This window comes from Nerophis ophidion, linkage group LG14, assembly GCF_033978795.1.
Source record: "Nerophis ophidion isolate RoL-2023_Sa linkage group LG14, RoL_Noph_v1.0, whole genome shotgun sequence".
NCBI lineage: Eukaryota > Metazoa > Chordata > Actinopteri > Syngnathiformes > Syngnathidae > Nerophis > Nerophis ophidion.
The window spans coordinates 7,385,359-7,402,085 of NC_084624.1; the positions used below are offsets into that span (position 1 = coordinate 7,385,359).

Consider the following 16,727-nt stretch of genomic DNA (forward strand, 5'->3'; position numbering starts at 1 on the left):
GTGCAGTTGTAACATGCATGGAGACACGTGTGGGCAGTAGTAACATGCATGGAGACACGTGTGTGCAGTTGTAACATGCATGGAGACACGTGTGTGCAGTTGTAACATGCATGGAGACATGTGTGTGCAGTTGTAACATGCATGGAGACATGTATGTGCAGTTGTAACATGCATGGAGACATGTATGTGCAGTTGTAACATGCATGGAGACATGTATGTGCAGTTGTAACATGCATGGAGACACGTGTGGGCAGTAGTAACATGCATGGAGACACGTGTGTGCAGTTGTAACATGCATGGAGACATGTATGTGCAGTTGTAACATGCATGGAGACATGTATGTGCAGTTGTAACATGCATGGAGACACGTGTGGGCAGTAGTAACATGCATGGAGACACGTGTGTGCAGTTGTAACATGCATGGAGACACGTGTGTGCAGTTGTAACATGCATGGAGACACGTGTGTGCAGTTGTAACATGCATGGAGACACGTGTGTGCAGTTGTAACATGCATGGAGACACGTGTGTGCAGTTGTAACATGCATGGAGACACGTGTGTGCAGTTGTAACATGCATGGAGACACGTGTGTGCAGTTGTAACATGCATGGAGACACGTGTGTGCAGTTGTAACATGCATGGAGACATGTGTGTGCAGTTGTAACATGCATGGAGACACGTGTGTGCAGTTGTAACATGGACTACTGGTGGCGAGCTATCAGGACATATACGTGGAACTTAAGACTGGACAAAAATAGACGTGGCTGCACTGAAGCTAAATGTCAAAGATTAGGGAGAGGGCTGGCATTCTTTTCCTATTGCGTCTGTTACAGTACAGTACAGTACAGTAAAGTACAGTAGAGTGATCATATCTGTAATAAACATCATGTTGTGTTTTCCAGGACATTTAATCATCACAACTGGACTCTTGGGTTTGTTTTAAAAGATGTTTCACCTCATCTGAGTAGATCTCCATTGATTTAGATTGGTCACATCTAGTCTTAGACTTAAGATTGTTACAACTAGTCTTAGACTTAGATTGGTCACATCTAGTCTTAGACTTAGATTGGTCACATCCAGTCTTAGACTTAGATTGGTCACATCCAGTCTTAGACTTAGATTGGTCACATCTAGTCTTAGACTTAGACTGGTCACATCTAGTCTTAGAGTTATGTTGGCCAGATATAGTCTTAGATTTAGATTGTTCAGATCTCGTCTAGCAGCTGGTGCCAATACCTGAGTAGACTTCGATTGGTCAAATCTGGTCTAGTGGCTGGCGCCAACACCTCAGTAGGCTTCATTTGTTTATTCTCCTGGATTTAGATTGGGCAGATCTATTCGGCCTACTTAATCAACTGAAGTCTACTCGGAATAGAGGCAAAACGTCTTCTAAGACAAACCAAACGGTCCAGTTGTGATGATTGAATGCCTTGAGACTACAAGGACCTGAGATTACAATGACCTGAGACTACAATTCCCTGGTATTACAATGACCTGAGATTACAATGATTTGAGATTACAATGACCTGAGTTTACAAAACCCTGAGATTCCAAAACCCTGATATTACAATTCCCTGAGATTACAATGACCTGCGATTCCAAAACCCTGATATTACAATGACCTGAGACTACAATTCCCTGATATTACAATGACCTGAGACTACAATTCCCTGAGATTACAATGACCTGCGATTCCAAAACCCTGATATTACAATGACCTGAGATTACAATGACCTGGCATTACAATGACCTGAGACTACAATTCCATGAGATTACAATGCCCTGAGATTACAATGACCTGACATTACAATGCCCTGAGACTATAATTCCCTGAGATTACAATGACCTGCGATTCCAAAACCCTGATATTACAATGACCTGATATTACAATGACCTGTCATTACAATGACCTGAGACTACAATTCCCTGAGATTACAATGACCTGTGATTCCAAAACCCTGATATTACAATGACCTGGCATTACAATGACCTGAAACTACAATTCCATGAGATTACAATTCCCTGAGATTACAATAACCTGCGATTCCAAAATCCTGATATTACAATGCCCTGAGACTACAATGCCCTGAGATTACAATGACCTGAGATTACAATGCCCTGAGACTACAATTCCCTGAGACTACAATTCCCTGAGATTACAATGCCCTGAGATTACAATGACCTGAGATTACAATGACCTGAGATTACAAAATCCTGAGACTACAATTCCCTGAGATTACAATGACCTGAGATTACAATGCCCTGAGACTACAATTCCCTGAGATTACAATGCCCTGAGATTACAATGACCTGAGATTACAAAATCCTGAGACTACAATTCCCTGAGATTACAATGCCCTGAGATTACAATGACCTGAGATTACAAAGGCCTGAGACTACAATTCCCTGATATTACAATGACCTGAGACTACAATTCCCTGAGATTACAATGCCCTGATATTACAATGTCCTGAAACTACAATTCCCTGATATTACAATGACCTGAGATTCCAAAACCCTGGTATTACAATGCCCTGAGACTACAATGCCCTGAGATTACAATGACCTGAGATTACAATGATTTTAGATTACAATGTCCTGAGACTACAATTCCCTGATGTTACAATTCCCTGATATTACAATGACCTGAGATTACAAAACCCTGATATTACAATGACCTGAGATTACAATGCTCTGAGACTACAATTCCCTGATATTACAAAACCCTGATATGACAATTCCCTGATATTACAATGACCTGCGATTCCAAAACCCTGGTATTACAATGCCCTGAGACTACAATGCCCTGAGATTACAATGACCTGAGATTACAATGCCCCTAAAACTACAATTCCCTGAGATTACAATAACCTGAGATTACAATGACTTTAGATTACAATGTCCTGAGATTACAATGAACTGAGTTTCCAAAACCCTGATGTTACAATGACCTGAGATTACAATTACCTGAGATTCCAAAACCCTGATATTACAATGATCTGAGATTACAATGACCTGAGATTCCAAAACCCTAAAATTACAATGCCCTGAGACTACAATTCCCTGATATCACAATGACCTGAGATTACAATGAACTGAGACTACAATGACCTGAGATTACAATGACCTGAGATTCTAAAACCCTGAGATTGCAACGACCTGTGATTCCAAAACCCTGAGATTACAATGCTTTGAGAGTACAATGCCCTGAGATTACAATGACCTGAGACTAGAATGACCTGATATCACAATGACCTGAGATTACAATGAACTGAGACTACAATGACCTGAGATTACAATGCCCTGAGACTACAATTCCCTGATATTACAATTACCTGATATTACAATGACCTGAGACTACAATTCCCTGATATTACAATGACCTGAGATTACAAAACCCTGATATTACAATGACCTGAGATTACAATGCCCTGAGACTACAATTCCCTGATATTACAATTACCTGATATTACAATGACCCGAGATTACAATTCCCTGATATTACAAAACCCTGATATGACAATTCCCTGATATTACAATGACCTGAGATTCCAAAACCCTGATATGACAATGACCTGAGATTACAATGAATTGAGATTCCAAAACCCTGATATTACAATGACCTGAGATTACAATGACCTGGCATTACACTGACCTGAGACTACAATTCCATGAGATTACAATGCCCTGAGATTACAATGACCTGACATTACAATGCCCTGAGACTATAATTCCCTGAGATTACAATGACCTCCGATTCCAAAACCCTGATATTACAATGACCTGAGATGACAATGACCTGGCATTACAATGACCTGATATTACAATTCCCTGATATTACAATGACCTGATATGACAATTCCCTGAGATTACAATGACCTGAGACTACAATGCCCTGAGACTACAATGCCCTGAGATTACAATGCCCTGAGACTACAATGTCCTGAGACTACAATGCCCTGAGACTACAATGCCCTGAGATTACAATGACCTGAGATTACAATGCCCTGAGACTACAATTCCCCGAGATTACAATGACCTGAGATTACAAAACCCTGATATTACAATGACCTGAGATTACAATGCCCTGAGACTACAATGTCCTGAAACTACAATTCCCTGATATTACAATGACCTGATATTACAATGACCTGAGATTACAATTCCCTGATATTACAAAACCCTGATATGACAATTCCCTGATATTACAGTGACCTGAGATTCCAAAACCCTGATATGACAATGACCTGAGATTACAATGACCTGAGATTACAATGACCTGAGATTCCAAAAACCCTGATATTACAATGACCTGAGATTCCAAAAACCCTGATATGACAATGGCCTGAGATTACAATGACCTGAGATTCCAAAACCCTAAAATTACAATGCCCTGAGACTACAATTCCCTGATATTACAATGACCTGAGACTACAATTCCCTGATATTACAATGACCTGAGATTACAATGAAATGAGACTACAATGACCTGAGATTCTAAAACCCTGAGATTACAATGCCCTGAGATTACAATGACCTGAGATTACAATGCCCTGAGACTACAATTCCCCGAGATTACAATGACCTGAGATTACAAAACCCTAAAATTACAATGACCTGAGATTACAATGCCCTGAGACTACAATGTCCTGAAACTACAATTCCCTGATATTACAATGACCTGATATTACAATTCCCTGATATTACAAAACCCTGATATTACAGTAACCTGAGATTCCAAAACCCTGATATGACAATGACCTGAGATTACAATGACCTGAGATTCCAAAAACCCTGATATGACAATGACCTGAGATTACAATGACCTGAGATTCCAAAACCCTAAAATTACAATGCCCTGAGACTACAATTCCCTGATATTACAATGACCTGAGATTACAATGAAATGAGACTACAATGACCTGAGATTCTAAAACCCTGAGATTACAATGCCCTGAGACTACAATGACCTGAGATTACAATGACCTGCGATTCTAAAACCCTGAGATTACAATGCCCTGAGACTACAACGCCCTGAGACTACAACGCCCTGAGATTACAATGACCTGGATGAATGACATCATTCATATACATGATATGGGGTTTATTACTCAGAAAACATTATTTGTCTTTCTAGGAAGTTGGACTGGTAAGGGCAGTTTTTCTGGTATCGACGCCACCACCTCCACGTTACTGTTATGCAACACCATTTTTCTGATGCAAGCTCCGGGGTGCCTTAAGGGAATGTTTTCCCGACGGAACGCGAGCGTTTTGTCAAACTCCACCTTAAAACTGCTTAAAACGATCGCGGCTCACCCCCCCTCCCCCCGCGGTGGGAAAGTGTGTCAGTGGGACAGAACGTCCACATGGGCGACGGCCGACTCAGCCAATGCCAGGCCCGCTTGCCCTCGCCGCCCAGCCAGTGGGGATGTGAGAACCCGGGGAAAGGGCGGGCTGTCGGTGTTGCTAGAGCGAGGGCTGTGAGGAATGCTCACGGACGAGAGTTATATAATCCTGAGATGAAGGCGGGGGAGAGGGTGAAGGGGTTTTTTTTTTTTTCCATTGCATGCCTGCAGCTGCCTCAGTCAGTTGAAGTATTTTGGTCAACAGCTTTAGAAGCAAGGAGGCAATAGAGAGGTGGTTTGTTCCTCCCGCAAGAGCGTAATAATCTCTCCCCAGATAAGGCCGTCCCCGCACGTTGGAACATTATGAGATTGTAAAAACAGGCCCTATCTCATGATGATATGCTTGTTTTTTTCCATCTAGCCGGAGAGAAGGCCTCTTTGTTGGTGTCAATGTGCAACAGTCATGTGATCCCCTATCTGTTTGTGCACTCTGTTCCCTCCTTGGGGGCCACATGCTGGGTGCACACAAACACTTCAAGTTCCAGTTGTATTCTCCATGCAAATGAGTTAGTGCCGTCCACACTGAGGGACGCGGCGTTTCCTTCAACTGCAAGGTTAAACTTCCTGTTTCTAAGCACTTATCAATCAATCAATCAATGTTTATGTATATAGCCCCAAATCACAAATGTCTCAAAGGACTGCACAAATCATTACGACTACAACATCCTCGGAAGAACCCACAAAAGGGCAAGGAAAACTCACACCCAGTGGGACGCCAGTGACAATGCTGACTATGAGAAACCTTGGAGAGGACCTCAGATGTGGCCAACCCCCCCCCCCCCCCCCTCTAGGGGACCGAAAGCAATGGATGTCGAGCGGGTCTAACATGATACTGTGGAAGTTCAATCCATAGTGGCTCCAACACAGCCGCGAGAGTTCAGTTCAAAGCGGATCAAAGACAGCAGCGAGAGTCCCGTCCACAGGAGACCATCTCAAGCGGAGGCGGATCAGCAGCGTAGAGATGTCCCCAATCAATACAGGCGAGCGGTCCATCCTGGGTCCCTACGAGCGGTCCATCCTGGGTCTCGACTCTGGACAGCCAGTACTTCATCCATGGTTATCGGACCGGACCCCCTCTACAAGGGAGGGGGGGACATAGGAGAAAGAAAAGAAGCGGCAGATCAACTGGTTTAAAGCAGCTTTTAAATAAATAATAAATAAATGGGTTGTACTTGTATAGCGCTTTTCTACCTTCAAGGTACTCAAAGCGCTTTGACACTACTTCCACATTTACCCATTCACACACACATTCATACACTGATGGAGGGAGCTGCCATGCAAGGCGCTAACCAGCACCCATCAGGAGCAAGGGTGAAGTGTCTTGCTCAGGACACAACGGACATGACGAGGTCGGTACTGGGTGGGATTTGAACCAGGGACCCTCGGGTTGCGCACGGCCACTCTTCCACTGCGCCACGCCGTCCCTTCATACACAACGTTAGAAGTTTGGTGGACAAAATGAGACATAAAAAGAAGTGGCATAAAACACGTTTTAGAAAGTCGGAGAAAGTTATACATGTAAACAAACTACAGTGAGTTCAAGGACCGCCCAAAATTAGTAGGATAAAACGGTACTCGCCAAATACTCAAATCAGTGAAGCATGTTTAATATAAACAGTGTGCTTTATAACAATGTTTTTCCTCCAACAGAAACCATATTAAAACAAAAAAATTGTTTTTTTTCCCCTCATCTTTTTCCATTTTTCATATATTTTTGAAAAAACTCCAGAGAGCCACTAGGGCGGTGCTAAGGAGCAACAACTGAAACAACACGTGGATGTCCAGGAGTAGATCGAAAAATACCGAAGCCAAACTGTACAGCAGGGGTGTCCAAAGTGTGGCCCCGGGGAGCCATTTGCGGCCTGCAGCGAATTGTTTACCGGCCCGTTTTTATTTTTGCTACTGCAAAAATAAAAACATAAAAAAGAGGAATGAGGTGAAATCTAACTAGAACAAGTTGCAATGTTGTCTTTATTTTTCTTTTTTTGCCCATCCCATCCCATTTACTACCGCTTATTCCCTTTTGGGGTCGCGGCGGGCGCTGGCGCCTATCTCAGCTACAATCGGGCGGAAGGCTGGGTACACCCAGGACAAGTCGCCACCTCAAGCTAAAAAAAAACAAAACAAAAAAACAATGTTATAAGGACTTATTGACCTATTCAAGGCTACAAATATTTCACCTTAAAATGTTTTGATATTGAAAATGTTGCATATTTTGTGTGGTTGTCATACAAAAACAAACATTTTATTTGACAAAAGAGCATAAAACAAACAAAATAATAGTTCAAACGTAACATCGACGGATATATCTGAAGATGATCTCGTAACTTAAATGATTTAAATGTTAAACTGTGTATATGAGACGTGTGCTACCTATATGTTGCTTATATATTGTTAAAAAAAAAAAAAAGTAATAAAAGTGAAGCATGTTTTAGATTTTATATATTTTGAACCTTGTTCTTGTTGTGATGGGGTAGGTTTATATAAGCGTTGCTTCAACCTACACCCTTTCGGCTCAATCATTGCTCAAATTAGTGTTTTTTTTTTCTTTTTTTGTTGTTGTTCTTTGTTTTATGTGAAGATTGCCGAAATAAATAAATTAAAAAAATAACTTAAAGGGGAACATTATCACAATTTCAAAAGGGTTAAAAACAATAAAAATCAGTTCCCAGTGGCTTGTTGTATTTTTTGAATCTTTTTTCAAAATTTTACCGGTCCCGGAATATCCCTAAATAAAGCTTTAAAGTGCCTTATTTTCGCTATCTTCGAAACCACTATCCATTTCCCTGTGACGTCATACAGGGCTGCCAATACAAACAACATGGCGGTTACCACAGCAAGATGTAGCGACATTAGCTCGGATTCAGACTCGGATTTCAGCGGCTTAAGCGAGTCAACAGATTACGCATGTATTGAAACAGATGGTCGGATTGAAGAAGAAATTGAAGCTATTGAGCGAATAGCTATTGATGCTATTCGGCCATAGCGTGGGTGTACCTAATGAAGTGGCCCATAGCATGGCTGCCATAATTAGCATCGCCGGTAAAATGTGCGGACCAAACGATCAGGACTTTAGCATCTTGTGACACTGGAGCAACTTAAATCCATCGATTGGTAAGTGTTTGTTTCGCATTAAATGTGGGTATCTAGTTTCAAATGTACATACAGCTAGCGTAAATAGCATGTTAGCATCGATTAGCGTAGCATGTTAGCATCGATTAGCTGGCAGTCATGCCGTGACCAACTATGTCTGATTAGCACATAAGTCAACAACATCAACAAAACTCACCTTTGTGATTTTGTTGACTTAATCGTTGCAAATGCATCTGCAGGTTATCCATACATCTCTGTGCCATGTCTGTCTTAGCATCGCCGGTCAAATGTGAAGACACTCTGGTACATTCAATGGGGGTCTGGCGGCAGATTTCTTGCCAGTGGTGCAACTTGAATCCCTCCCCGTTAGTGTTGTTACACCCTCCGACAACACACCGACGAGGCATGATGTCTCCAAGGTTCCAAAAAATAGTCGAAAAAACGGAAAATAACAGAGCTGAGACCCGGTGTTTGTAATGTGAAAATGAATATGGCGGGTGTGTTACCTCGGTGACGTCACATTCTGACGTCATCGCTAAAAGACCGATAAACAGAAAGGCGTTTAATTTGCCAAAATTCACCCATTTAGAGTTCGGAAATCGGTAAAAAAAATATATGGTCTTTTTTCTGCAACATCAAGGTATATATATATATATATATATATATACATACACAAACACATATACATATGTATATATATATTATAAGCACACTATCTGTTGAAATCAAAACAAAGAAAAACCCATGAAATAGCTACACCATTTTATAGGCCGCAGGGTTCAAAGCGTTCACAGGGTACATGTACATGCTTCTGTTAAAAAGGGGCCGAACTTACTGTCAAGGAATAAGCATTTTAGCTCTATAAGACTACAGGAGTTGACTTTTAAGACTTGTTGAAGCCTGGACGCTGTGTTTCCTGTCAGTTGGAGGTCAAAGGTGACCCTGTAAATGAGTTCAGAGTACAGAGAATTACAACTGTGACAAGATAAGACCAAAGTGAGCCGTTCTTCAGTCAACAGGAGATACAAAAAGGATCTTACTTTGTTTAAGATTTATAAACTACAGAGAACGAACAAAATTAAGTGTTTGTTTGGAGGCTATTTTCATCCTGAAGCCTCAGAAATGCTGCTGATCATAGAGCAGAAAACACTGCAGCTGTTAAACGCTTTACTAAAAGTCAAACAGTCGGATAACAAAATATGATCGAGCTCCTCGAACTCATTGGTTGTGTTTAAAACACTTGAAAAAATGCAACCCGAAACACAATCTGAATCAGGAATACATATATATTTATATATACACGCACATGTACATAATTTTCTACATATACATATATATACATATATATATATATATATATATATATATATATATATATATATAAAAACACACACACACACACGTCATATACATCATATATAATATTTATGTCATATATAAGTCATATCTAACACATGCTGATTTATATATATATATATGTATATATATATATATTTGCATACATACATATTTAAATATACATATATATATATATATACACATATATATATATATATATAATATATATATATATATACATATATGTCATAAAATATAAATGTAATATATAAGTAATATATCTAACACATGCTGGTTTATATATATACACATACATACATCAGCATATGTGTGTATGTATGTATATATATATATATATATATATATATATACATACACACATATTTAAATATATTGTATGTATATACATATATATATATATACATATATATATATATATATATATATATATATATACACACACACACGTCATATACACCATATATTTATGTCATATATAAGTCATATCTAACACATGCTGATTTATATATATATATATATATATATATTTACACATACATATTTAAATATATATATATGCATAAATACATATATGTCATAAAATATAAAGGTAATATATAAGTAATATATCTAACACATGCTGGTTTATATATATATATATATATTTATATATATTTACACATACATATTTAAATATATATATTTATATATATTTACACATACATATTTAAATATATATATATATATATATATATATATGCATAAATACATATATGTCATAAAATATAAAGGTAATATATAAGTAATATATCTAACACATGCTGGTTTATATATATACACATACATACATCAGCATATGTGTGTGTGTATGTATGTATGTATATATATACATATATATATACACACATACATATTTAAATATATTTATATTTATATACATATATATATATATGCATATATACATATACAGTATGTCATAAATTATAAATGTGTGTGTGTGTATATATATATATATATATATATATATATATATATATATATATATATATATATATATATATATATATATATATATATCCATATTAGGGCTGGGCGATATATCGATATAAACGATATATAGCGGCTTGGCCTCTGTGCAATATAGAAAATGACTATATCGTAATATTTGCATATACGTTCTCACGCAGTTGCGGGCATTACACTACAGGCATTTCTCACTCCTTCTCGTCTCAGAGATGTAAAACAAGCCCACCTTCTTACATACGTCACATACTGTCGTGCGTGTCGCGTCATACGCCCTCGCCGAGCAGAGAGGTAGCAGCATGGCAGCTACCTCTCTCAGCACGGTAGCTGAGAGAGATGATGCGAAACTGATCACAAATGGAGGAAGAACAATTAATGCCCCAAAAAATACAGCTTGGGGTCCATCATCTGACGGTGGTTTGGCTTCAAGCGGGAAGATATTCAGCAGACAACAGCAATATGCAAAGTATGCTGCAGAGGTGTTGCTACAAAAAGGTAGCAGCACTGCTAATTTGTTCTTTCATTTAAAAAGTCACTTGTGAGAGAATGAAGAGTATTTAATAAATACAGTTTTGGTAAATTGACTTAGTTGTGATTTCCCTCTCTGCACGAAAGTTTAAAAGTAGCATATATGAATGCAGTATGAAGAAGAATGTTTTAATGTAGACACATAGAATCATAATACTGCTGTGATTATATGCATCAGGTGTTCATTCAAGGCGAAGGCAAAATATCGAGATATATATCGTATATCGCGATTATGGCATAGCTTTCTGGAAGTGTGGCTCCTAAAAGAGTGTGTTGAACACCCTTGAAGTACAGTATATGATAACACCTCTTGACTGAAGTTGTCTTCTGACCTGATCAATCTTGCTTTTGGTCCCTGCAGCTCAGATCGAGGTCATCCCCTGTAAAATCTGCGGGGACAAGTCCTCGGGGATCCACTACGGTGTCATCACCTGTGAAGGCTGCAAGGTAAAGAATCACACCGTTGTATGTCAAACCACGTGTGCACTCATTGGTCATGTGTCCATGCACCTCTTCAGGGCTTCTTCCGCCGCAGCCAGCAGAACAACGCCATGTATTCCTGTTCCCGCCAGAGGAACTGCCTGATCGACCGGACCAACCGCAACCGCTGTCAGCACTGTCGTCTGCAGAAGTGTCTCGCTTTGGGCATGAGCCGAGATGGTAAACACAGACTTCCTATATAACCTTATAATGGTTCCCCTGTGTGGCGCACTGAGAATGTCACACATCTGTGAAGGGTCCTGCTGAAGCTTACGTAAGGCAAGGTGTGCTCCTGCTCTGCGGCCGAGTCGCGCATTCCTCGAAATTGAAGCCGATACCGTGAGAATTCGAAGCCCTCGGCGTTAATGTTCAACACCAGCTGTTGGAGGATGTCTATCTTCTTTTGGGTGCTGCATGGACAAAACAAATACAGTGTATAGACCAGGGGTCGGGAACCTTTTTGGTTAAGAGAACCAAGAAGCCAAATATATAATACTTATTTAACACTGAACACAACTAAAAGCGTGCATTTTTAAGTAAGACCAACATTTCTAGAGTAGAATAGGTCTCTTATTCCTTGTAACAATGTTGTTATTCTGAAGCGAATTGTGGAGGGGGCGTGGCCTGCAGGCCTGCAGCGAAGCATGGTGTGCCAGGATCGGCCTCGAAATCAGCGACAGGTGCGCAAAAGGCCAACCTGGGCCTTGTTATCTAATCACCTGTCACTCTGTTATAAGCAGCAGCCAGGAGGAGAGAAGGGTCGGGGCTGGAGCCAGAGCGCAAGCGGGAACAAAAGAGAAAAATACAAAAGGCTGGAAAGCAACTGAGAGACTTTTTGAAAAATAAAAAAATATTGTAACCCTGAAACGGGCTCTCATGTCGGTACTTGGTGGTCCAAATAAACCCCAGGAGGGCAAGCCCCACACTAACCAATAACAAATAAATGATTTCTTACCCTTAAGGCAACTTCTTGAACATAAAAAAGCATGAGAATGTTTTATATTTTGAACGTTATTTTTAACACAAGTGGAATTATTCATTACTTATCGTGTTAAGCAATGTCAGCTCAGATTTACCCGAGAGCCAGATGCAGTCATCAAAAGAGCCACATCTGGCTCGCGAGCCCTAGGTTCCCTACCCCTTGGTATAGACTGTCATTAGGTCAACTGGATACTGTTTCTCTCAGGGAATAAAACACTCTGGTCACTCCCAAGTTGGATGAAATACTATATGTTGAGTAAAAAGGACCATAAAAGCTTAAGGAGACCAACCCTTACAACGCAACTATAGCATCGGCAAAAGAGATCTAAAAGTAAGACAAAAGAACCAGAGGGTCCGTGTCCTTTCTGTAGAGCAAATTGCTCAAACCTCCCTTTTGAAGAGGGATTAATCATATTTGTGCAAGACATAGGCCGCTCGAGGACCAAATATGGAAATCAACAACAGATAAGGGAACGGAAGTATACCGGAGTGGAAAAATACCAGTTGCATGATCACACAATACAATGTTATACTAAACCAGGGGTCTCCAACTCAGTTTACCTAGGGGCCACTGGACGCACTGAAAATATTTCTTAAAGGGGAACATTATCACCAAACCTATGCAAGCGTCAATATATACCTTGATGTTGCAGAAAAAAGACCATGTATTTTTTTAACCGATTTCCGAACTCTAAATGGGTGAATTTTGGCAAATTAAACGCCTTTCTGTTTATCGGTCTTCTAGCGATGATGTCAGAACGTGACGTCACCGAGGTAACACACCCGCCATATTCATTTTCACATTATAAACACCGGGTCTAAGCTCTGTTATTTTCCGTTTTTTCGACTATTTTTTGGAACCTTGGAGACATCATGCCTCGTCGGTGTGTTGTCGGAGGGTGTAACAACACTAACAGGGAGGGATTCAAGTTGCACCACTGGCAAGAAATCTGCCGCCAGACCCCCATTGAATGTACCAAAGTGTCTTCACATTTGACCGGCGATGCTAAGACAGACATGGCACAGACATGTATGGATAACCTGCAGATGCATTTGCAACGATTAAGTCAACGAAATCACAAAGGTGAGTTTTGTTGATGTTGTTGACTTATGTGCTAATCAGACATATTTGGTCGCGGCATGACTGCCAGCTAATCGATGCTAACATGCTATTTACGCTAGCTGTATGTACATTCGAAACTAGATACCCACATTTAATGCGAAACAAACACTTACCAATCGACGGATTTAAGTTGCTCCAGTGTCACAAGATGCGAAAGTCCTGATCTTTTGGTCCGCACATTTTACCGGCCATGCTAATAAGGCAGCCATGCTATGGGCCACTTCATTAGGTACACCCACGCTATGGCCGAATAGCGTCAATAGCTATTGGCTCAATAGCTTCCATTTCTTCTTCAATTTCGTTTTCACTATCTGCCTCCATACTCCGACCATCTGTTTCAATACACGCGTAATCTGTTGAATCGCTTAAACCGCTGAAATCAGAGTCTGAATCCGAGCTAATGTCGCTATATCTTGCTGTGGTAACCGCCATGTTGTTTGTATTGGCAGCCCTGTATGACGTCACAGGGAAATGGACAGTCGTATCGCAAATAGTGAAAATCAAGAACTTTAAAGCTTTTTTTAGGGATATTCCGGGACCGGTAAAATTTTGAAAAAAAATTCAAAAAATACAACAAGCCACTGGGAACTGATTTTTATTTTTTTTAACCCTTTTGAAATTGTGATAATGTTCCCCTTTTAAAAAAAATTTTGCATACTCCTCAGCGAGTCTGGTTGTATAATGACGTTTCAAATTGTATCCCTTTCTCTGTGCAAATAAGACACGTCCGGGTGCTCAACCAAGAAATATTGCATCTCCCACTTTTCCTGGAATTGGCTTTGCTCATCACGAACCCTTCTCTTCACTGCAGGCTTTGAAAAAGACACGTTTGGGGTTGTGGAATATATTTGTATTCAGCCCACGCACGGAGAATAATGTTATTTCCGCAATATGTGTCGTTCCACTTTTCCTACCGGCATAGCAAGTGCAAAAAAAGTAAGGGCTCCTATCCGGTGTCATATAGAAATATATGTAGTGTTCATCGTGTGAGGCAATGCAAATTAAACAATAAAAAAAACAAATAACGGTTTGAATGGGTCCAGGTTATCAGGGTCTGTTATTACTGACGGACAGGTGTCACGTGAGAAAACCCTAGTCTCCATGGCAACATCTCTGTCGCTTTCTCTCATTTGCCGCTTTTCCACTAACGCAGGTTTTAGGCAACCCAGAACGTTGAAAGAGCCATTTTGGACTCTGTCAAGTATCATTCATATAAAACTTGCGAGCCGCACTAACATCAAACTTTCATTTTAAGGTGGGGGTCGCAAAATAACGTCTCGCGGCCCTGTACTAGAGCATCTAAGTCAGGGGTCGGCAACCTTTACCACTCAAAGAGCCATTTTGACCCGTTACACCGGATAAAGAAAACAATGGGAGCCACTAAACTCTTTAGAAATTTAAAATGAAATAACACTGCATACAGAAGGTGTATAATGTAGCCCGGAAGAGTTAGGGATGCATGGGATTCTGGGTATTTGTTCTGCTGTGTTTATGTTGTGTTACAGTGCGGATTTTCTCCCGAAATTTGTTTGTCATTCTTGTTTGGTGTGGGTTCACATATTAGTAAGAGTGTTAAAGTTGTTTATATCACAACCTTCAGGTGTAACCTGTATGGCTGTTGACCAAGTACGCCTTGCAGTCACTTTTGTGTGTTGACAGAGACTGTATACTACTTGTGACCGGCCGGCAAGCAGCTAACATGGTGTAAAAACGGGCGCTACGACATGTTTTAGAATACGGTTAAGGCATCGCCATCATGGCACGCCCTCAATAATGAAGTTTGAGTGATAATCAGAGACTCTTTGCCCCAGGTGATTTCTGGGGGAGGCACTTGAATCCGGAAACCTCCCGAAATAATCGGGGAGCTCGGCAATTATGTGGTCAAAGAGCCGTATGCGGGTTGCCGACCCCTGATCTAAGTATACCAAAAATATATGCATTCTCCACAATACCCAGCCTGTACTACAACGACATAGTGTCCATCCATAGCCCCGTTTCTTCTAAGCACTACAGTTTGCATTTCTATAGGAGGGTTGCGTCGTTTTGTTTCTTCTTGGCGGCTAAATCGACACAATGGTCAAGCAGCTTGAGCGTAGCGTTCAAACAAGTTAGAGTGTAGAGTTTGAGTAAAAAACGCTGTGTTGTTGTTCAGTTCTTGGGTGTTGCAGTCGTTCAAATAGAGAGATGGGAAATAGCTTTTATAGTCCACAAAGAAGATAAAGTCGGGAAAAAAAAATTGGCTCAATAGCAGTTGATGGTGTTAGTCTCCTCGCTATCCTAGTTTCCATAACCTCCTTCATTCATCGCTTGTATTTGTTTCTCACGAAATGTCTTCTCCGGTTGTGTATCATCGTGTCGTCTTTGCTGCGGCTTTTACAATCATGCTGTAGCTGAAAGTGTTGTAACTGATGACGTTGTCTTGTGGCGTCTGCAGTTATGACCTTTTTCGACCTCTGTAACCATCCGCCGTTTTTTGTTTTGACGACGTCACAGACGGGCAAACACACTTGATGTTGAACATTGCTAGTTTCTAAAGTGCTCAACTTCATACAAAGTCCGCCAGTCTTAAATCCAACCTTTTTCCTTTTCCCAGTATAGATCAAATCAATCGATACCTTTCTTCCGGAAGGCAAACTTGCCGAGCACAGATGGATAGACTTGAAATTTTGGAATATACAGTCGTGGTCAAAAGTTTACGTACACTTGTAAAGAACATAATGTCATGGCTGGCTTGAGTTTCCAGTCATTTCTACAACT

At 40.3% G+C, this 16,727-nt stretch overlaps 1 protein-coding gene and 1 long non-coding RNA gene across 4 annotated transcripts in view; one reads left to right on the forward strand and one right to left on the reverse strand.

Moving 5' to 3' along the window:
- LOC133568043 (uncharacterized) overlaps positions 1 to 16,727 on the reverse strand; it is a 216,129-nt gene that overhangs the window by 182,662 nt on the left and 16,740 nt on the right. Inside the window, exons 3-6 of one of the 3 annotated variants that reach the window (XR_009809527.1) lie at positions 11,897 to 12,276; positions 11,719 to 11,826; positions 9,333 to 9,439; positions 7,367 to 7,512 (exon numbers count right to left, since the gene is read on the reverse strand). This is a non-coding gene — a long non-coding RNA (uncharacterized LOC133568043). Of the gene's footprint in view, positions 1 to 7,366; positions 7,513 to 9,247; positions 9,440 to 11,718; positions 11,827 to 11,896; positions 12,277 to 16,727 lie in introns of those variants that run through there. The other 2 variants (XR_009809525.1, XR_009809526.1) reach the window with 2 other exon arrangements.
- The window catches only part of rorcb (RAR-related orphan receptor C b), a 52,921-nt gene that overhangs the window by 12,466 nt on the left and 23,728 nt on the right, over positions 1 to 16,727 (forward strand). Inside the window, exons 2-3 of the mRNA XM_061919749.1 lie at positions 11,748 to 11,833; positions 11,905 to 12,046. Coding sequence (XP_061775733.1) covers positions 11,748 to 11,833; positions 11,905 to 12,046 — 228 coding nt within the window. The remainder of the gene's footprint in view (positions 1 to 11,747; positions 11,834 to 11,904; positions 12,047 to 16,727) is intronic.